Source organism: Dryobates pubescens, chromosome 19, assembly GCF_014839835.1.
Source record: "Dryobates pubescens isolate bDryPub1 chromosome 19, bDryPub1.pri, whole genome shotgun sequence".
Lineage (NCBI taxonomy): Eukaryota > Metazoa > Chordata > Aves > Piciformes > Picidae > Dryobates > Dryobates pubescens.
The window spans coordinates 22501926-22525150 of record NC_071630.1 but is presented as its reverse complement, the minus strand read 5'-3'; the positions used below and the strand labels follow the sequence as shown (position 1 = coordinate 22525150).

The 23225-nt window shown below is 42.7% G+C and overlaps 1 protein-coding gene across 1 annotated transcript in view; it reads right to left on the bottom strand.

The window, feature by feature from the left end:
- Positions 1 to 336: 336 nt before the first annotated feature.
- Positions 337 to 23225, bottom strand: part of SMPD3 (sphingomyelin phosphodiesterase 3) — a 108567-nt gene continuing 85678 nt past the window's right edge. Inside the window, exons 3-8 of the mRNA XM_054169829.1 lie at positions 18037 to 18112; positions 10833 to 10988; positions 6764 to 6853; positions 5961 to 6024; positions 1968 to 2130; positions 337 to 472 (exon numbers count right to left, since the gene is read on the bottom strand). Coding sequence (XP_054025804.1) covers positions 371 to 472; positions 1968 to 2130; positions 5961 to 6024; positions 6764 to 6853; positions 10833 to 10988; positions 18037 to 18112 — 651 coding nt within the window. The 3' untranslated portion in view covers positions 337 to 370. The remainder of the gene's footprint in view (positions 473 to 1967; positions 2131 to 5960; positions 6025 to 6763; positions 6854 to 10832; positions 10989 to 18036; positions 18113 to 23225) is intronic.

Sequence of the window (23225 nt, the reverse complement as noted above, 5' to 3'; positions counted from 1 at the left end):
GCATCACTAACTCACAGACTAATTACAAACTAAATTGTGCTATATATTAGTATAAAAACATGTTTTAGTAAGAATGGCACTGGTTCAGAAGGAATTAGGACTTCCATCTTGGTTCCGTTCAGTCCACAGTGAAAGCATTGTCGTACAGGCCTGCCCTCTTGCCTGAGCAACTTCTGACCATGGCTTCTGGGCACAACTTTTTCTCTTTCTTCCCTTTTTATAGCTACCATGGTTGGTACATTCTGGGAGTAGCCCAGGTCAGGTCTGGTCATCTTTCCTAACATGGCACCAGAACAGTTTGTTCTTATCCTCTGACGTTTTCTCAATGTGGTTGACGTTTCGCTCTTCGCTCTCTCAAAGCTGGTCAGTTTTAAGGGTCGTCTTCTCCTGTAGACACCACGAGGCGCATTGCTACTGGGAGGTGGTCTGTCAAGCCTGCTAACTGGGTAATAAAGCTGAACTCCTCCACTTCCTGCAGAAGGAAAACAAAAGTAACAAAGGAGTTGTAAAACTGATCTGTTATGTCATACAAGGACTCAGTTTTTGGTTTCTTTTGAAATCCTTTACTGTGTTAGCAGATACATGGAACCAGTCTGGCATGATGGGGCTAATGGTAGCCTCTCGGTATGGTGCGTTTGGTGAGGTGAACCATCTGCATCATACTAGTTGAACTAACCTGAGTGAAATCTCTTGCACCTTTTCTTTCCACTTACAGGAACATCTATGTTGTTCCCCAAAGCCTTATCAGTAATGCAGTTGTAGGTAACCTATGGGTGTAAGAAGACTCACACCTGGCAGGAGGGGCTGGCTGTACCGTCTGAGGTATGGTATGCATCTGAGAAGGAAGCCTGGCTTCATTGGAGGAGCATTGTGGGAACTTAAAGCGATGGGGATCCCTGCTCCTTGTGACTCTGAATGCAGCCATTGCTCTGGCAGTGCTTCGTAGGACGAAGTGAACCATTCTGTAGAAAACACTGCCTGCTCCCTGCCTTCTGAGACGGGGGTGGTGCAGCCCTAATACTCATTTGATATGGTGGAGTCACCCCCTCCTACAGGCCAGGGAGTTGCTTTGCCCAGTACTCTGGCAACTGCTTGCAGGAAGTGCGGGTGTTCTAGTTCTCTTCATGCTGCTGGCATCAGCCCAAAGATCTAATCTGGGTTACAAACTATTCAAATACTGGCTTTGTTGCTGCTTGTGCAAAAGGTGAGATGGGTTTACTGTACAGTCATGCCATGGGCATTTATATATCTGAAACAGGAAGCTTTACCTAGCTGCTGAGTCCACCGAGTGCAGACAGGTTGGTATCATGCTGCATGCTTCTGCAGCTGTGCTCTGGGGTTTGAGCTGTAAGTGTGCAATTTAGTTTCTCCTTTACATCACAGCTCTCTGTAAGACACAGTCTACAGCAGGAGGCAGCATGTAACACTGCAAATTCTTGGAGTAGTCCCTGTCAAATTCTCCCTGCATGTCACACACTTGTGACTTAGGTATGTTTTAACAGGCATAATGACAGAACATCCAGACACTTGGAGAGATTATGAAGTATTTGGGCTGCTGGCTTGTGAACCCAGGTGAGGGCTGCCTACAGCCACACTACAGCTGTCTGTCAGGAGCAGCACAGATGTTACTGTACATGGGAAGAAAAGGCACAATAGATTTAATTCAGAGTCTTTCAACTGTGGATAGTATAGAGGGTGGCAGCCTGGCTGAAGTGTTAAGGAATGGAAATAAGGTGTTTTGTTTGGTTTTGAAGAGCAGCATATTTACCAGCGTTGCTACCAGAACCCCTAACTTCATCTTAAGTCTATCTAGTAAGGTTACAAATTGGTACTTGCATCCTGAGTAGAAAATGGCAGATCAGCAAGTTCTCCTTGGAGTATGAATTTGAACCTATGTGGAACAGGGTGCAGTGCCATCCAGCCAGGTTTTTCATGTGAGTTATGGCTCTGTCAACTCTCAAACTCACCACTTTCCATTCCAGGTAGAGACCTTCTTCTGTGTAGAGCATATAGTCAATTCTCCTCCCATTTCCTTTCAGCGATGCCTTCCTCCCCTTCTGACTGGAACTGTGGTTCTTGCTGGTGGGATAGACTAAATATGCTTTCCTTCCTTCTTCACTTTCCAGCACCCTGTTTCATTAAAACACAAGACAAATGCTTTGAATGTTTGGGTGTTCTGTCTGTGCATTACAGAGGACTCTGTTCACAGCCCCAGTAAAGAAGATCTTTCTCCAAATGTGGTTTCCAGTATGAAGCTGTACTAACTGCTCACAGGGCTCTTAAAGCCTCACAATGAGTTTGGCATTCCTGATGCCTGGGTTGGTGGACCTACCCTTGTAGCCAGGAGACCAAACCTGAGAGGAGGACCATACCTTGCCTGCTGAGGCCAGGCATAGAAACAGTCAAAATGAAGAATCAGTTTTCTAGAGACTAGTTCTGTTCAGGCAAATGAGCTGCAACTCTCCTGTTAGCATTTTTAGTTTGGGTGCTTAAACCATAACAGGTTTTATACAGAAGAGTGTTGGGGCCCTGAGCAACCTGATCTAACTTTGGAGTTAGCCCTGCTTTGAATGAGCCTTTGGGCCATGGAACCCACAAAGGTCCCTGATGATCTGTTTTTACAGTTACTTAAACTTTTCTTAAACCCCTTTGGATGTGGGGAGGTATTGAAGGTTCTTATAGTTCATAAACTGGTTACAATAACATTTATGTTGTTCAGTATTAGACTGTCATCTCCTGTTAAATGAGATCACTGTTGACACCCCACTTGCAATCTGATTCTACAAAGAGCTACTGCAAATGATTCACTTCCTGAAATGCTTTTCTGGGTTCAAGCAAGCAAGCTCTTTGATGGGACTGACCTCTTTCAGTTATATTTGGCAAAGCTAATTAAGTAACAAAGTAGAAGAAACTGCTGACTAGTGCTGCAGTACTACTGAAAACAACCCACCTTGTTTACATTCATTCAAATGATGAATTTGCTTTAGCTTCCATTGTGTCCTTCTAAAAGTTGGTGAATGCTGTGTATTTACTTAAGATCCACAATGGCTCAGAGAAGGGAAATGTGATTTTCTGATATGTAATTGTGGACACATCTGCTTCTGCCTGGAAATCGGCCTGCTGCACAGGCAATGGCTTGCTGTGGGGCTCTGCAGCAAGGAGGCACAAGTACTGCACATGGGGCCATGCTGCACTACCAGCTAATGCTAACACTGTAAGTCAAAATAACCACCTATGGCTGAGTGAAAAAATTCAGGTGGAGTTGTACAAGAATAATTGTCTCACTTGATAGGAAAGAAAGAGGATAAAAGGCAATTGGAACTCAACTGAAATACTTCCAGTCCCGAGTCCAAATTAAGTGTCAAAACTGTGGCTGCTGGTTGGTTTGTAGTGCTGACTGCGGCTGAAGTGGCCAGAACAGCATAGCTAAGGGAGCCATCATGCAACAGTTACTCCCTCATCACAAAGCTCAAGGGACCAACTCTCATTCAGGTGAGAGGTACTAGAGTTAAAGAAGTTTTCATACTGGTGTTGTCCAGCAGTGCAGACTGGAAGTATTTACATTGAGATCATGTTTTAGTGGTGCTGTAATGTGCTGCCCTGTGGCGGACTGTTCAGGGTTTAGAGATGGAACTGGGATTGTTCCAGTGCTTTGCTGGAAGGTGACAATCATCTTTGTGAGAGTGTTTGTGTGGATTTCAGGAAACGCTTCTGAGCAGAAGCCTGTGTGGCTTCCAGCACTGTGGCAGGGCCCAGATTGTTACCTCCAGCTTATTAGTTGTTCTATAATTATAAATGACTGGCTCATTATTTGCACCAAGCGCGTTCCTCTAGTCTGATGGTTTACGTATGGTGTACTTAAATATCTCTTTCAGATTAGGAACGAGTTGTTCTGCTCTTTTATGGCCTAATTAGTTCAGTAATGCGAACTGCTTAGTTATATTTATAAACTAGAGAAGAGTGCTGATGAAGAAATAGTCCTCTGAATAAGCTTACGCTGCCAATTTAAATGTCTGCAGGGCTTGAGCAAGGTTTTATTATTGGAAATGGAGAGAATGGATCAGTTTGAGGCTGTACCCTGTTCTGCTGCATCTAGGGGTGAATTGTGTTAGCTACTAGGCAGTGCTCGACAGCCTTTGTGCTGCCTAACATTTAAATGTCTTTAAAGCCCAGATTCCCTTAATGGCTGTAACTGACTAGAACCTAGCAGTTCTTACGTCTGTCAGTCCCTCGCAGAGATGGCAGTGATATTTTCTCTACTCTAGAAGCATGTCTGTGTAATACACATACAAGGATTCCTGCATGAAAAGCTAGTGGAAATTCTGCTCTAATAGAGGGCTTTTGCCAGTTGAGGAGAACTAGAAAGTATTGCAGAAAACCGAAAGGCACATTTAGTAGGCAAAGTGTCTTACCTACATCGTTACCAGTCAGGAACGTTTTCCAGTTATACTTCTGTGCCGGACAGAGGTAGCAGAAGTAATACTCTTAAATTTCTATTAAACATTTGATGGCTTTTTAGCTATCAGTCATTGTCAGTGGGACTTAATTACTACAAACAGGTAGCAATTTTTATTCAGGGAATAAAACAAAATAACCTGTCACCAAATTACCTCTGGGGTATCTCAAACAGCCACTTGAAAACACAGAGCATTTGGGGCTTTTTCTGTAGCTTTTTTTTTCTTGTAAGAGCTCCTAGTCTGCTCTTGGAACCATAACATAGACTGTTACACCCCCATACAGATTTGCATTTGCAAACTTGACTGTAGGGCCAAATTACCTTATTTTGCTTCCCAGAAGTCCCTTCCACATGTACCAAATTAATGTTTTCAACATGTGGATGGAAATGCCTGGGAGTGCTGCAGGCTTTGTAATGTGTAAAGTGTGACTTGGTATATTCAAAATAAGGTTTGTTCAGAACTGATGCAAAGAATACTTGAGGGGGTAGCCTCACCTAAAGCATTCCATGAAGAATTTCCATCTATATCATGCAGTATTTAGTAAAAATGCAGACATAAACTGTCCTTATATAAGGTACCATTTCCATTCTGTGTGTTCACTGAAGCACCTGCACAACCTCATTCATTGGTGTAACTTTACCTCTGCAGTATGAACAGCTGGAACATTTTCTAGTCAGTCAGGACAAGAACCTGTTTAATGCATTAAACTGTCCTGGAAGGTAGAGAAGGTACAGAACTATCACCTTCATTACGTGCTGCTCTAAACCATAACAAAACTTAATTTCTCTCCCCTGGCCCATCATTTAACAAACAGTACAGGTATTCAAGACATTTTTCCCAAGACTTCTGCAAGTTAAGATTTTTGTATTTCTCATAAGGCTCCTAGCTGAAACCAAGGACACCTGTTTCTCAACACCAAACTCTGCTTAAAAGTAATGCTGCACTGCTAGATAACTAAGCTGTATTCCTAGTCATGTCTAATGTACCATTTAATTCCTCTCTCTTTGTGAGCTTGCTTTATGAGGTGTATCAAAAGCTGCAAGTTTTCTAGAATAGGCAAGGAGTTGTTGGGTTGGGGGTGGTGTTTTAAACTTCATAGGTTTATTTGAGGAAAAGTAGGTGTCTTGTTGTTTCCTGCTGTCCTTTGCAGCACTGTGACCACAGAACTGGCTGCCTGCAGGAAGAGTTTCAGCCCAGCTGTCAGTGTACCCTTTCCATAGGGCTTGGAATTTCTTGTACTGGGGGTCTGTCCAGGTAGGACCAACTTCAGAGACATAAAAACACTGCAGTTGCTCTTGTCTCTACACCCCCTGAAGCCAGTTCTGCTAGAGAAGCAGGTGGTTTTCCTTCCCCGTTTTTAACTCTTCTCCAAGTACCCGTGAGTAAAAAATTATATTTACAGTCCATAAGCAGCTTTCAATGTTTGAAATGTTAAATAGCAAGCAGTGATCTGGCTTGTTAAGGAAAGGTCTAAAGCACGTGGGAAGATTAGGAATTGCATACTTCTGTAGGTTATCTGGAGAGCACACCTCTTCATCATATAATCCTTCAGGATCCAACAAGGTACCTGTGAACAGAAAGGGAAATGTGACTGTCCCAGCATACCTGTGACCTGTCTGGGGAAGAGGAGAGCACTCTGACCAAAAGTGCCTTGTGTTCACTTCACTCCTCTCCAGTCCTCCCTACTGCTGACACTGCTGAATCTTATTTTTATAGTTTTCTGCTACAACAGTGCAAAGCCACATTCTTAGACAGTCACACCTTCTTACCTTTAGGATTTGTCTCAGTTATAATTGCATCCCTAAAGAAAGTCTTAATTTCTGATCTAAAACTTCACTGAGTTCACCTCAGTTTCCCCAGGTGTGAATTTCAGAGTTCCAGGAAATCTTTCATAAAATGAATCCTACATGCTGACAGTGTTTAATTGCTTTGTTACGTTAGTTATAGAACACCAAATTCTGATCAAACAATGCAGGCTTCCACTGCACGCAGAAAGTACAGAAAGAGGAATCTGGCTTACCCTCTGCCTCGCAAAGTAAGCTGGAGATTACTTTCCAAGACAAACAGGTGTGGGAAGGCATTCACCTAGCGTGATGCAGAAGTTTAGACTCTGGACTGAAGTTTGATATCTCTGGTTCTTAATTATAATTCACCAAGACACTGCTCTGTTTATAAAATACATGCTACAGAAATAACCCTTGTAAATATTTGGTCTCCACCAAATTCTTCCTGCCAGGTAACTGAACCACGTGCTGTGAGCAACAGACAGCTAAATGCTGTCCAGAGACAGCTAGAGAAGGTCTTACCGATAGCCCATGGTTTATCCTCCCCAGGACCAATTCGACATGGGTCTTTGTAGTGTGTAAACAGAGAGTGCTGTTGCTCCAGCTTGTCCTCTGCAGGGAAAGAACAAGTGCAGGAAAAGGCACATGAGCTGCATGTTGTGAACAGCTGTGTGTTCTGCCACAATGGAAAAGGCAAGTCCTCCTTCCCACTTTTATACTTCTATAGGGCTGATCTGACCCAGATCAGGAGTATATTTACAGCATAGCAATACCTTGTCTTGATCAGAAACCCCAACAAACTCCTGCTAATAATAGTGCTTTCCTACAAAGTCTACCTGTGAAAGACATTTTTGTAGTTTCTAGCTGTAAAGTGAGGTGAAACTTGTCCAAGTTTTGACATTGCATTGCTTACTGGGTATACAAAACTAGTTAGATCAGCCCGTGGAGAACTGGACTGACTTCAGTAATGGTGTAAATGGCTCTTTGTGGGTGTACAAACACATCTCCCTAAGCTGAAGACAAAAGCTTGTGCTTTACTTGATTCTGATTGCATTTTTTAGAAGCTGTAAGAGAAAGGACAGGCAATTGATAACTTGCTTGGGATATTACCTGCAGCATTAAAGCCATTCTAAACATAATCAGCATGACCTATCAACTTTAATTTCTTCCTAATTGCTGCTGCACTCCTTGCATTTAAAGCATACACTGCATTAAAAGTCTAGATTATGTAGTAAGATAATCTACAAAAATCTCTACATCAGAATGTCAGACACTGACCAAACAAGCAAACTCTAGCTCTGTGCCTGCTGTGTAACAGAGCTGTTAACAAGCTGCTTTCCCATATCTGGGAAACAAGCACAACTAGAACTTGAAAATACCAGCTGCTACAATTCGGCTTTGTTAAACAGCAAAAAAATTGGCACCAGCTCCCAAGAACTTTCTTTTTTTGCAGCATTTACACCTTCTGCAAGGTTAAAACTTCTCAGCAACACTTGAAGGTTCTCTCTGGGGACCAGGAGAGTATTTGCCTGTGTTTGGAGCTGCTGCTGTAACACGTCTGTCGCTGTGTCACCAAGACAACAGAATATGTAAGTACACAGGAAGAGGAGCTCCTTTGAAGTCAGAAACACAGCTTTGACCCCTGAGCTGTGTATCTCAGAATGCAGCTCACGTGTTGCCAGAGTCACATGAGATCTCCTTGTGTAAAGCACTGACCCTGTTCGGAAGGGCACAGAGCACAGCCGTGGTGTGCAGCAGCACTGTGTTCATTGCCGCCGGCACTTGCACCGTGTTGGTATTAACAGTTATTAACACAGCTCACTGTCCTTCAGCCTCTGCCTCCACAGCAGCTGATCCATCTCATTATGCCTTTCTAGTTTCCCTCTGCATCCCCTCTACAGCTAGCTCTTGAGAACATCCTTGTATTTCAGGGAGGTGGATAAAGTAACTTGCCAGGGTCCCCCAGAGCTGTGGCAGAGGGTCAGAGGACTGACACACAATACATATACAAGCCCTAAGATTTGCTAGGTGTGCACTGCAGAGGATCGCTTTCTGTCTGAACAGCCAAATGGTTTGTTTAATCTTTATGGAAAAGTAGATGATGAGATTTGTGCACTTGTTCATTTCTCTAGGTCTTCCCTTGTTATATGAGATGTCTACAACATTTTCCTCAAAACCAAGACAGATGAAAATTTTGACATGATTAATTTGCAATTATGGCACTGACAGCAACAAGGCACATGTGATGAGACAGACTTAACCCATCTGGGAGGAAGGGTTTTTATCCTGTGCTGAAAGGTTTTAAAACTAATGGCCTTTTACACAAGTCAGTGCAAAGCAACCTGAATAACTCTCTTTCCAGTAATGTTCCCACTAAGTGTAAGTTTGCCATGGGAGTGTTGTCATCATCTTCTGTCTATAAAGCTGGAGGGGAAAACGGAGTTGCAGAAAACTTGTCACAAGCATAAGGTCGCTCCTAGACAAGGAGATCTTTGAAAACAGTACTGTCAATACATCTAAGAATAGAAGCTTGATATTCACTGAGTCATTAATTACTTGCCCTATCAGTCTGTGGAGCAGGAAAGAATACAGAAAATCATACACAGAATTAGAGGAAGCTGATTATTGCTTAAAAAAATTAATCTCAAGATGTTCAGTTCCCTGAAATGCTAACAAATGTCCCCAAAACAATGAGTAATGTAAAAATGAAGGCAGAAAACTTTAAAACATTGCTTAGTGCGTAAGGAAAAACCCAATCTGAAAATAAATGACATAGCCAGCTTCATTCAGTGTCCAAGCTGAGTAAATTCGCCACTTATTTACATCCCCTTCCCCTTGCAGAGTTAGCAAAAATTAAAATGCATTTTTATAACCTACTTTTCAGTCTTTAGTAGCAGTTACAGTGTTTGCCACTATTATTTGCAGAAGCAAATAGTTGTTTTCACTTCTGCTTTAAGAAGACAGGTCACAACAGCATTCATTATACTCTGGTGCTTGTGCAGGATCTTGGTTAGAGAGCCACAACTTGTTGGGCAGAGAATACTGACCGTATGCTCAGCCTCAGAGCTTTACTCCTGCCTCCTCCTGCTGCACAGCACCATTTACTTTTGAGTTGGATCTGACTGGTCAGCCTCCCCTTTGGTATGCAGCAGGCTGCTTATTTCCCTTTGCCTCCAGGCCTCTCCATCCATCCAAGAGCATTGCAAGTGAAATAGTCATATCGCAGCAGATGTGTCCATTTGCATCCCCAGCCTCTGTCTCCTTTGTTTGGGACTGCTGCAGTTGCCACCTCAGCCTGTCTGTGTAGCAGCTTAGCCAGCTGAAGGCGTGTTACTGACCATAGTTCTTCCCTAAAAAATACTCCCTATGCCTGCTGCTGTTGTTACATTTGATCCTAATGCATGTCTAGCTACACTATTCTGTAGCCATTACCTCTTGCTGTTTCGTTTCCACAGTGCATAATGGATTTTCCTACCATTCAGAACACTTGCCATCAACTTCTCCAACTATTCTGAAGTTACTTGAATTACAGAGTCATGACTGGTTGAGTTCTAATTACGTTTTTTATACATATCAGCTAGAACTGAACAGAAGGGCTGCTTTGGGTTGATGGTCTTTTCTACCCCATTAATGTTCACAAATTCACCTGTAACTCCACAAACTCTGGTTGGAATTGATGAATCCCACTTGGAATGCTGTAGCTTGAGCTCACCTGTTCCCTGTACATCTCCCTGATAACACAGCACAGATTAACTCTCTAGGATGAAACCGTCTCACTGTTACCTGCCCTGTCTCTACCTCTCTACTTCAGGGCTTCATTCTGGCCCAGTCACACAAAAGGCCTTTCAGTCATTCCCCAGCTCCAAACCAGCAGTCAACTGTCATCACATAAGGGCAGAAGAGAGCACTGCTGGATGCCTGAGCAGGGGCCAGGCAGGGAGACAGTCTACACAAACAGTGTTCTGTACCCAGACAGTATGTGTTTGGAAAAGGTTACCATCTCTGGGAACCCACTGGTTTTGTGGAGTTCTTTTTGTAGTGCCTTCCATATCCAAATATAGAGGTTAAAACCCCATAAAATGTATTAAACTCAACACTCAAAGTACACAGGTCAGTTAATGTCTTTCAGGACTGACTCAGCAATGTTTAGTTCTCTCTGCAGCATTAATCTCCTCTGTGTGTAAGCACTACCAAAGGATATTTAGCTGCACAGGCTTACTACTTCTTCATCCACAAAAATATCATCACATACATATCTTTAGTAACTAAAGTTCAAGAATAGTTAAGTGCAACCTAATTCAAGTAAAGATACACCACTGGATCTGTCCTCATTATTGCTACCCTAAGTCACAAATTATTGCTCTTTGTGCCTAAAAAAAATACTATGCTTAACTCATCAGAGCTTCTAAATGTGAGCTTCTCTCCTTGGCTCATCTCAGCTAGTCCCTATTTTAGAAGCACCTGTAGCAATGAAGTCCTTCCTTCCAAAAGCCAGTCACCAGAGTATACTGCTGTTACCTACAGGAATCAAGAACTTTCCCATTCCTTTTTGGAATAGGTAGGCATGAAGAAAAGAAAACCCTCGTCTTACCAGAGGAGCAGTTATCAAAGTTGAGATCGCCACAGATGACATCAAACGCCACCAGCTCCTCTGGATTGGCTGTACTGGAGGAGGAGGTAGATTTTCTGAATTCAGACAGCCAATCTTGAAGCATGTCCAGTTGCTCACATCGAACAGTAGTGTCTCCTGTAGCAGATCAACCAACCAACAGAGAAGCAAACCAAGAAATAAGACCTCTTCTTAGCATGTTACTCAGCCACTTGCCAAGCTGTTGATAGACATGTTGAGGAAAAAGGGAGCAGGATAAAACATGGTGTGGCCAAAAGCATCCTCAATACACAGTGCTTAGCGTGACAGTCATTAGGAAGCACACTTTATGATGATGTAAGTATCCCCTCCTGGAATCACTCATAAGACAAGGAAGCTGTGGTGCAGCCAAAATGATGACAGTTCTAGGCACAGGAGGAGAATGCTCTGATGCACTGCATTTACAATCTGTAGTTCAGAATTAAAATCTGTACTTCAGACAAAACTGGACAGCATGTTCTAGGGTGAGCCACCTGATCTTGCTTTGGTTTGTCATGTCAAAAGATGAAAAAAAATCATTTTCAAGTGTTACTAGTAAATACACATCAGTGGTAAATTCAGCTTACTCATACTGTAGTAGTCCACTGAGCAAGGGTTCTGTTTGCACTCAAATAAGAACGCCTGAAGGGGAAGCACATTCCCCCTCTACTTTTGCAGCTTTAGGGGCACAGTATTTCAGAGGTAAAGAGCCAGAGCCTTTTGACCAGCTGTAGAGAACTTCCAGCAGGCTACCTGTGCTGAGCAGGTGCCCTCGTTTTACAGGAGTAACAGGAAAGAGTTGACAGTGATTGGTCACCAAATGTTTTCTGTTTGTGAAACCATTTGACACGCAAAGCAGCTCTGTAATTACAGCAGCTAACCACACTTCATTTCAGGCACATTAGGCCGGGATGACGTCTAGGAAAAAATTCATTACTGTCTCTCTTAAAGTGATTACAGCACACACTTGATGTGGGGAAGGAGCAGAAAGCTATTCTAGAAACAATTGTTTACCATATTGTCTTCCCTTTGCTTTTGTTTTTGCTGTACCTATAGTTACAGCTGATTCAGACTTGATATGTCAAATCAGAACAGTGTGACTTGTCTTCAGAATAAGAGACTTTCAAATGTCACACCTGGAAGGAAGAGTAGCAAAGCCAAAATTATTTACTGTGACTACAGTTTTGTTTTAGCCTCATCTACTACTTTGTGCTAGCTATTAAAAGATGTACAACATAATTAGAAACATCATCTAGGTATGTACCTAAGCTGCTTTCAGTGGCCACCGTGGAGATGGCCAATATTTAAGTCACAGCTTGCTAATCACTCAATTGCAGCTGTCCCCAGCATGTTTCATACACTTGGGAAATGTGACCTGTGTCAGCACACAGACAAACCTCCAGACTTCACTTTCCTACCAGCATTAACCTGTGAAGGGCTGGACTTTCAAGAGCACCTTGAGAAGGGGGGGAGGTAAACCAGTAATTAAATAGAAACTGAATCAGAACTGTTCAACCATGCATTATTTCATATAATCCTACATAATTAGAAGAATTACTGACAAGAACATGGCCAGGGAAAGAGAACTTTGTATGGGTTCTGCTACTGGCTCATCTTTACAGATTGGTAATTCCAACAGTAAATAATATGATTATTTTTTTCTTCCACTCGTGTGCTACTGCCAACAAATCTTTACCAGTTGGGCTGTAACATACAAAGAGATTCAAGTGCTTCCTGCATCTACTCCCTACCCTATAGTTCTAGTTACTTGTTGCTAAAGTTCAGAGAGCACCCTAAGCACAGCGTGACAGAAATGCAGACCAACCTCTTCTTGGAAACCCCCTTGCTACAACAGCAGAGGAAAGCCCTACAGTGAAGACAGAGCTAGACAAAAGCACAAGAAGTAGGTCACGTGGAATAAATTCAGCCTGGAGCAGGTGACACCAAGCACAAAAGGTATGCGTGACTAACACAGACGCTGCTTAACTGAAGATATGGATGGAATTACAGATTCACAGAAAGCAGGAGCTTGAAAGGGACCTCTGGGGATCATCTAATCCAACCTCTCTGCTCAAGCAGGGCCACCTACAGCTGGCTCCTCAGGACCATATCCAGTCAGGCTTTGCATATCTTCATGGCTAGAAACACCATAGCCTCTGGGTAACCTGTCCAGTGTTTAGTCACCCTTGCAATAAGAACCTGTTTCTTTTGTATAAATGGCACTTCTTGCATTTCAAGTTGTGCCCACTGCCTCTCATCCTGTTGCTGGGCACCACTGGAGAGAGTCCACCTCCATCTTCTTTACACCCTCCCATCAGGTGTTTACACACCTGGCTAAGATCCTTCCTGAGTCATCGTCTCCTCAAGATGAACAATCCCAGCTTTCTCATTCCTGTGAAGCTTATTCAAACTCAGGGACTGTGCTCCTGCTGCAGCATCTGAATCTCTCTCTCCTATATCATCTCCTTAGGCCACTATTTTCTTCTGGCCTGCCTTTGTTTCCTCGTAAGAAAACTTTTAAGCATGGTGCTGGTTGACAAGAATATGACTCACTTTTGCACCCTTGAACTGTCAAAGTCTTGCATTGTCCTCCTAGTATGGCTTCACTAGGACGAGTGATAAAACAGTGTAGCCATTACCACACAGGTGTAAAACTCAGGCAGTAACCTGTCACAGAGTGCACCAAGAACACAGCAAACCCCCTTCTCTGCAAGACACAAAGGTACAAGTCCTCAAGCCAGAAAACTTTCAGGAAAAACAAAAGACAGGCAGAAACATTTTAGGAGGGGAGGGTATTGTGAAAGGTGTCTGGTAACATGGGTTGTTACTACTGAAAAAGCATTAACTACACAAGGCAACCTCAGTGAGATGGCCAAGCCTTTGTAGCTGCACTGTACACCACGTAGCATCAGCGGTTCCCTTTCCCAGAGAAACAGCAGCCTCGGAACTTTAGAAGCTGATTACTTTGATTTCTTTTAAGGCAAAGTGTAGCTTGTGATAGTCTGGCATCTCTGATTATCCCCACTAGAGGTCATAGAAGTAATTGCACTCAGTACACAAGTGGAAGGAGCAATGAAGTGAGCTAGATTTCCATGACAAAGAATCCTCTGACGCCACTTGAACGTAACTGTTCTGAGATTAATAAACTAATGGTACCCAGCTTGCTGCAGCTACACAGCAGGTATTGCTTACATCTGTATGAAAAAGTTACTCAGTCTTGCCAACTCCCAGTAATCAATAGCTTTGGAGATGAAGATAACTGAACTAATCAGACATCTAAGTAGAGGAGAAGCCAAAGCTGAATCCAGAGCAATCTGTGGAGCAGACATCTCAGAAACTGCTGCTGGAATGCAATAGCATCAGTAAATACTAGCAGAAGAGAACTGGGTAGTAACTCTGCACACTAACATTCAAATTCTCCTTCCAGCCTTCAGCTTTAATTACACATTCAGAGAGGATCACTGATCCGATGGACTGCTGCCAGTGATTAACCAGAGGACACAGGTTTGTACTAATTGCTCTACACACTTTCCCTCAGTCACTGGCCCGGAAGACTGCAAATAATTGTGTTGTGACCGGTTCCTGCAGCTAGCATTTCAGGATTCTTTACAAGTTCGTCAGCTTCAGATTTTGTGGAAGGATGAAAGGGTAGTGTGGGAACCCCCTTCAGCATAAACACTTCACCTTTGTTGGTTATAGCATAATCATACTTGCCCTTTCCAGTCACATTGGAAATGCCCAAGGAAAACCCTGGCTTTGGTTAGAACTGCAGGTAGGTATGAAACACAGAGAGAGATGTTCTGTCCCACTCTGTGATACTTTAGAAGGAGCACTGTGGTGGTTGAAAAAAGCAGCTACCAGGCCTCAGCAGGTAAGATTAAAAGAGCCGGTGGAGGTTTTTAAAATGAAAAGTTCTCAGCAGTTCTAAGCACTATGGGATATACTGGGAGGGAACCTGGGCTTTAAATGTAGGCTGTACAGCCTGGTCAAAAGGACAAATTGTTTCCAAGTCACAAGCAAAAGCGTCAGCTTAGTCCTGGGCAGGCTGTGTCGCACCTGACTATGTCACAGATTGGATGGGCCCCCACACTCGCAACAGTCCAGGATAGGCTGGGGCAACAAAACAGCAAAAAAACCCACCACCAGCTTTTATCCAGCTGTGTTAGGTCCCCAGTCAAGTGCAACACTGCCTGGCACAGCTGTGTGAGCACAGCTGAGAGGAGAGGGCAAGGGCAGGCCACCCTGGTGTGGATACACCACACTGTCTGCAGAAAGGTGGAATCGCTTCCTAAGGATGCTTAGTGATGAAGCTCCCCCCAGTTGCATGGTCAGAATTGCAGACGCTGGGGGGATCTCTCAGTCCTGAGCTGAGTTCTACTTAAGCTGTGTGTAAGCTTGTGGGACCTGAGGCTGGTGCTAGAGAAGTACAAGTAGCTGGTACCTGTTCTGCTAATGACTAGATTCACACTAAACAGAGAGCAGGGATGTGAGTGAAGTTATGAGGCAGCATCCAGCAGGCCGCATCGTTTGGACCTGGCCTGGAACTGCTTGAGGTTTTATTTCGATGGCTTGGTGGGGTCGGAAAGGTATGACTCAAAGGGACTTGGGAGGTGGGTGGATTCTAGGTAGCAAAACCTGTGCAGAACATGAATCACTGATTAATTGAAAGACATAAAAGAACCATGGAAACTTAACAGCCCCTTGGAAAATAATTACACTCAAGTCTCATTAAAGGATCCCTTCATTTGTCACTGAAATGCAGCTATTTCCACAGTGGAAATGAGGAGGTGCTTCACAGTACTGTTCAGTGATAGGAAAGGAACTGAGAGGATAAGCTGCATCTAATTGTAAAGTTCTATTGAAAAAGGTGAACGTCAGGTCTGAAAAAAACACACCAAACCAAACACAACCAAAAAATCCACCAGTAATTGCTCAGAACAGCGTTGAGCCTGCACACTCTGGAAACAAGCATTAGCAGTTCAGTCCTGACCAGAAGCAGCTGGATCCCTTCATTTTATACTCATCTAAGTATCAGAACTGTCAAGTGTAAGTTTATGTATCCTAGAGGAGAAGCCAAATTGCACTCAGCCGTGTACAGCCGGATGATTTAAATGGCTAAGCTTTTAAACAGGGCTTGTTTTATGGACACCACAGCTTCACATCCCTGAACTGGGTTTGAGGTAATTTTGTTAATGTGTGAAACGTTATGAATCAGATGATACAGATCAGAAAGCACAGATCTGCCAAACTTGGGAGCTTCAGTTGTCCATTTCATTACACAAACTAATGTGATCTATCAAAGGACAGTTAGACTCTTAAATCATTGCTCTATTTTAATGTAGTTTGAACCAGATAAACCTAAAAGTATGAAGCAGGAATACAAGTAGGAAAATGAAAGGTAGCTTTTTACCCTTGAAGAAGCTTTAGTCTGACTTTGAAAAGAGAACATTATTTCCCCATTATTCCTCCCTGCCCTCTAGTTCTCTTTAATATTTTAGGGATTTCATAATGTGGTTACCAAAGACTAACTGAGAATACTTGTCTAGGTAATAAAAAGGAACAGGACTAAAAATGGAGGTTTATAACCTAAACTAGAACAGCATCAAATCTCAGCTCCACAACAGCAATCTCACAGTACATTACCATAATTCCAGAGTTAAAAATAGAAAGCCAAAGAAGGATGTTACATTGTTAAAATGTAGCTGAAAAATTCATGAATCTTCTTTAGAACTATCAAGTCTCTCTAATGTACTTCAGGGACTGGCAGTTTTGTTCCCAAGTCTGTCTCTCTGCAGCTGAAGCACTGACAAAGTGGAATGAATGCGAGCTGCCTGACTGGGTTAACCCAGACATATGTGGCGCATCGGTCCAAAGTTCTACCATCTATAATACATCACCGTCTTCCTCACAGTGCAGCACACAGCCTGCCTTCCAGGGCTGTCTTGGTTCTCCCATTCTCAGGAGACAAGAATCACAGCTACGCCAAGTAAAACTAAGGATTATCCACCTCCCCTCTGGCTAAATTAAATTCTGATCTTACACTAAGTAAAGCTTGGTAGATTTGTCTTTTACTGCTACACCTACTCTGAAGTATAGAGCTGGCAGTTTTGATGCAGAGGATGGGACAGAGACATGGAGAATTTTCCATAAACATCTCCAAGGATGTCAGGATTTTGTCAGTTTTCAGGCAAACAGCTGAAACAGAAGTGCCCCAATTTTGAAGCTTTGCATCAGGACACTAACGATGGAAGAAAATAAGCCCAAGTTACTAAGTTTTCCTTCCCCTTGCCTTCTGGACTTGGGCTGTAAAATGGAGATAAGGCAACCCATCTACCTTGGCCTTGTTCTGATACTAAAAGGAGAGCTTGGTGTTGGGATTGAGATACTGTCATTAAAAAAGAGCATTAAAGGTCCTGAGATGGTTGAGGAGGAACAGGCTCCACCACAACCTGCCAGAGCTTCATAAAATTCCAGTCTGGTTATAGGAAGCATGGGAGTCCACATGTCTCACAGACAGAAATCTGATATTAAAACACTTCTTACTCTTTTTTGAGAGAATTCAGTGACAATTCCCAAAAAGCCTTCCACATCCTGCTAAGAGTTTTTGCATTTTGTTTAATGGCCTTAGAAAATACTGTTCCATGAAATGAAGGGCACATAGCAGGCTGTGTCGTGCTGTAGCAAATGTGATAATGGAGTGGCTTTTGAAGATGACCAAGAAAGTTTTTCAGTGAGTGAATTAACTTGTTGGCTAGTGATGGATTTAATTCACAGGTCAAAACCAAGAGAATTTGGGCTTATTCCAGCTGCTGGTTTGTATCTTCTGATCCTCTAGCTATGTGCCAAGATTTTAGCTTATATGCTCACAGTATAGGTTGATAAAGGCTGGGTAATGATGATAGTAGAAATTTGCTTAAATAGCAGTACTTCTATGTATTCTATGTATTCTTGGTTAAGGGGGAGCAAAGAAAAAAGTCTTAAGGGATATTTTTGTGTGTGCTGTAAGACTCTGAGACTGAAAACGTGAAGGTTTGGGGACAGACATGTCTACCTTTCTTCCTTTGCTTCCTTCTCAGGAGTCCTGGAGGAGCAGTGTGTGCTGCTGTTGCACAGAGTACCACAGGCCTAGGAACAGTGAAAAATTGAGACACGGAAATGAGGACAGTACCTGCAATAGCTTGCAAGTGAGTGCAGGAAATGTATCCCACAATTCTTTGGTCCTGAGGTGTACTTCCCACTTGCACCTGGAAGGAAGGGGGAAACAAAAAGGCAATTAATGGCAGAGTTCACACAGCTCCATTTCTAACCCTGCTGTGCAGCCTTTGTACATAGCACTGGCCTTTTCACACGTGCACACCGGCTTACTGGGATCCCATTTGCTGCTAGCACACTGACTCCTTCCTCATCATCAGTACTTGCACAGCACATACCCCCCCCCCCCCACTCATCTGTTTCTGTCACAGTTGTGCTGCCAGTCTTTGTTCACATGCAAGAGCCAAGCCTATTACTGAAGTGCCATGTAATGCTAATGTTATCAGCAGTCTCATTTTGCTATCTGCATACTACTACAATGCAGAAGGAGCAATGCTAAGGGAGTCTGGGGAGCATGATGAAACACAAATAGTGGCTTTGACCATGTTTTCTCCATTCTGTAGCAAATTTGGGATTTTGATGGATTTGTTTGCATTCTTCTCCAGAGGTGTTGGGAATTTTTGCTATGTCTCAGCAAAGCACGTAGATGCTCTAGCTTGCTGCAGCACCTCCCATGTCTGTCAACCATCTGAAAACACAGCATATACCCCTGCTCTTACCCAGAGGGAACAGGCTCCCAGAGAAGCTGGCATGTAGTGTCATTCCTTGTCTGTATCATATGTTACAGGGCTTTTAAAAATATATTTGCTGGTGGACACAAGCAAATTACTATCAAGTTCTATATTAGGCTTTCAACTCTGTTGAAGGTTTTGGCAGTTCGGGACTAAGACAGCTGCAAGTCAAAATTCCCAGTGATTTGAAAATGAAGATCTCGATTGAGGCAACAAACTAATCTGAGCATATGGTTTTCCTGTTGACAGTTAATGTGCCAACACTTCATGGACCACTAAAGAGAATGCCCATAGAGGAAAGCCATACCCAGAGCTCAGAAAACAAAACCACAGGTGAGCATCACAAGATTTCATCTGACACCTTGAAATAACAAGCAGAGCTCTATTTCATACAGATGCAATTTCATCAGCTTGGGTGGTTTTCTTGTTCTTCACCTAGCCAAGAAGTGTCTGATTCATTTTATACCTGGCAAGTCAGTTTTGCAGTAAGTGAATTTAGAAGTCATTTGTACTCAACAATGCCTTGTTAACGTTCACTTTCTGTTCCAGGTAGGAGAGTATGTAATAAACAACATGTATTATTCCGTTCTTAGTCTGCTCAGTCCCCTTTTAAACAGTTTCCAAATGGATATTGATGATGTCCTTATTACTGTTCCCCTCAGCGTGCTTCAGGGAGGGTGAAGACGGTGGCAGACAAGGAAGATTCATAGTCACTGGTGGATCAACCCCCAAGCCAGCAGATTCTCCTCAGCTCGCTAGACTGTAGCAGAGCTTCAGAGGAGATCCTCATCTGCCAGATGGATGTTAGGAGTTTCACTACACAGGTCTCTCTCTTCCTTCCCAGGCTGCCATGGCCTGACTGTATCACACCGCAGGTGAATTAAAAGGAGCGCTCTCTCCAATATTTTGTGCAATGTGTGCCATTCCAATACAAAGATGGGAAACCATTAGGTTGTTTCCTTTACCACCTGGGCAGGCAGGTGTATGAATTGTATTTTCCAAACTCAGTAACCAAAACCTGGATTTTCTGTCTTCTCTTATCCACATATTGTAGTCTCTACTAGTTTACAAATTTGCAGTGTCTCCTGCTAGAGAGAAAGTGTTTCATACATCATTCAATGCCATCTACTGCATCCACACGGAAGTGAGAACAGTGTGCAGAAAGTTTTCTGCCTTACAGCAAGGCTATGCTGCTTATAATCCTCTTATTGACTAAAGCAGATGGAATAATTTTCAGTGTCTCTATCCAAAACGCATAAAAGATTTAAGTCTAAAAACTGAACATCCACACATAAATTATAGTCAGTTGAGAAAAAGAAGTCAGCTCAAATTTGCTTTAGAATTTCCTGTGCAACCCTAATGGAGTGCCTGACAAGGCCTTGTACTCAGCAACCAATGTATGCATGGGATCACACTCATCTCCATTAATCATAAATAAACATGTACCCTGCGCTGTCCCTGTGCACACAGATCTGTACTGAAACCAACTTAGGATCTTGCATTCGCAAAGAACGACCAAGAAGTGGCCTAGAGGAAAGACTGGCTGCTGCTCTGCACAGGTGGGTGAGCACAACAAATGCCCTCATGGCTGCCATCACAGGGGGACAGCAGCCCAGGGCTCTGCACAGCAGCTGCTTTACACATGGCCAGAGAGGAAAAGGGGCTTTCATGAACACTCTGCTAATTAAAAACAAAACAAAAAAAACCCAACCCCCCCCCCCAAAAAACCCCAAACCAAAACAACCACCACCAACACAAAAAACAACACACTACCACAGAAAGGCTCTAGAGCAAGAGCTGAAGCCATTAATAGAATTAGAACTTTCTTGGGAAGTGCCAGCATGGAAGTACATCCAAAGCCACCTGTCTCCCAGATTTCACATTTTCTCCAGCACTTCTGACTTCCTTGCAGAGCAGAGTCATTCTGAGTGTAATCAATACAGACAAGTATTTGTGACAACCACCAAACCCCAAAACATTTCCTTGCATCCTCCTAATCAATTCCCAGTTACAGCAGAAGCACCAGTATATTAAATACAGTCTGAATTGACAGAGTAATGGAAATCTGATTATTCGGCCTAATTTTGCTGTTTCAGAGATGGTAGACTCTGGGATATGCAGACAGAAAAGCTACTTGACCTCTGGAATATTACAAGCCCTGTAATTCTGCATAAAAACTTGCCTTTGTGTGGCCAAATACTGCAGCTACTTTTAGACTGCTCTGTTTGCAAGGGTGTATTAGCTTCTCGGGCCGAGTCACCACACACTGCCTGGCAGTTCTGCAGGAAGTTAACAAGGAGTAGTGATCCTTTCACACCCTGCAACATGGATCTTGGCAGAAAGGTTCCACTTCCACCAAACCAAGTCAGCACTTCAAAAATAAAACTTTTTTTTTTTTTTCCTGCTTAATACAGAAGTAACTTCTAAATTCACATTTACAAAGAAAATACGTGTAAGCACATAAGCCAGAGTGGCTTCTTCACCACAAACCTGAGAGCAGCTCGCTGCATCAGTAGTACATTTGTTAAATTGCCCTTCTATAGGGAACTACTTCAGATACTGCTTTCTGGAAAACGTCACTGTATAGTCTTAGTTGTGCCATGAACCAATCTCCTGTGTCTAGGGAAGTTTGTAGGATCCTAATCCCTAAATACATTTGTAGTTCCCAGTGTTTTAAAATAGGATCTAAGAGGAGAAAGTTGCCTCTGACACCCTGTTAAACTGAAGTTACCTAGGGAACATACTTGTGGTTTAATAAAGTCTCCTAGTTACATAATTTTGACAGAAACAAATTATTTTTCGATATTAGGCTGTAATGTACAAAATGTAATGCATTTGTTATACATTTGCAAAGTAATCACAATTGTCAAACATTGGGAAATTAGGAGTGGATTCTGATCCTGACCATTGAACACTACATTCTGTTAGCTGTTGGGGTTTGTATAACCCTCGTTTCAGATGAGGAAGAGGCTTTTGTCCATAAAGGGGAAAGCCTGCTACAGTTGTGTTTGGAACTCAGAATTCCAGTTTCAATTGCTGCATATTTATATTTGTCTCTTGCCTGTAAATTAAATAAGTGCCAATCTGACAGCTCTGAATTTTTATTTTCAGCATGCTGGCTGTGTCAGTACATAACAGCACTTGACATCAAGTACTTTTTATTAAAAGATTTCATTTCTGTGCCACGGCACATTAGTACAATCTGCTGGAGATGCCATGCTGACTCCTTGCTGTGCCATGCAGAACTCTGGATTCCTGTAACTGTGTATTAAAAGCTCATCCTATGTGGCCTAAGGAGTAGTATGTGCTCCAGTTAGACCAGTATCAGGTAATAAACTGCACTCATGTATTGGAAAATGAAATCAAGGCAACAAGTCTACCTCAGAAAGAGTCTTGTTGGCAGGAATAGAAATGTAATGAGCAGCAATAGCTGAAATATTTGAGCTAGAGTGAAGGAAATCACTTTAATTCAGTCACATTACTTGCTATCATGGCAGTTTTCAGAGCTAACTGGAAAACTGCACATCTCATATTTACCATACTCCAGTAAAGTTAGTATACAAAGCTGCAAACATGACAAGTACCTTGGTTTTTAACAGTTTATATTTACACACATCTGTCTCAGAAGTGCAAAATACTTCTCTTACAGTTGGATGTCAAGAAAAGCATCAACAGATACTGAAACAAAAAGGAAATGCTACCTAAATGCCAGCTTTAAAGAACAGCTTCAAGCTTGTCATTGCTGTGTTAATAAACTGTCAAGTTCTTGGAAGGAAATGGTCCTTAATGCTTCAAAATTTGCCATACATGAGAAACCACACACAAAGAATCAAACTAGGTTCTCAAACACCAATAATGCACAGACAAAACAAGGTTTGTCATGAGGGGAACTTAACCTTCAGTCACATTTTCTAGAAGCCTCACACTGCCAGGAAGCAGCCATTGCAAAAAAATCCTACATAGAGCAGTTTCTAAAATGTGTGCCCTTCAATAGGAGGGGTTTATACACATGCAAGTTCAAGCATGTGCCATTGCCTCTTCCTTCATGGGAAGCAAATCCAGATGTGCAACTCAGAAGTTAGATACAAGTTTGGCATACTCCTGGAACAAGCTCCCCAGCGCTTTATCAGCCCACAGTCTACACAGGGCAAATCATCTCAAGGTTGGGAAAAGTCAATCATAAGGATCCCTCAGGAAGCCAGGATGCTACATAGAATACCTCTAGCTTCAGCCATTATAGTTAAATCACATCTTGGACTATAAATGAGCAAAACTGCTCATTTGATCAGCTTAGCTGAAAATGAAGGTGCCAGTTATTGGAATAAATGTGAATTGTAGCACTGCTTTCTGCACTAGCCTTTGGAAGTCTCCAAAGTATGTAGCTCTGTAGCAAATATCTACATTCATGACAAAAACCAAGCTAATGATGTTCATGTTAGGGGGAAAAATACCTAGCCAGGGAGAAAAGCACACCTGCATGCTCTGTGGAAAAAAACCCCTCTCCTTAAAAACAAAAGCATGAATAATGCATTCA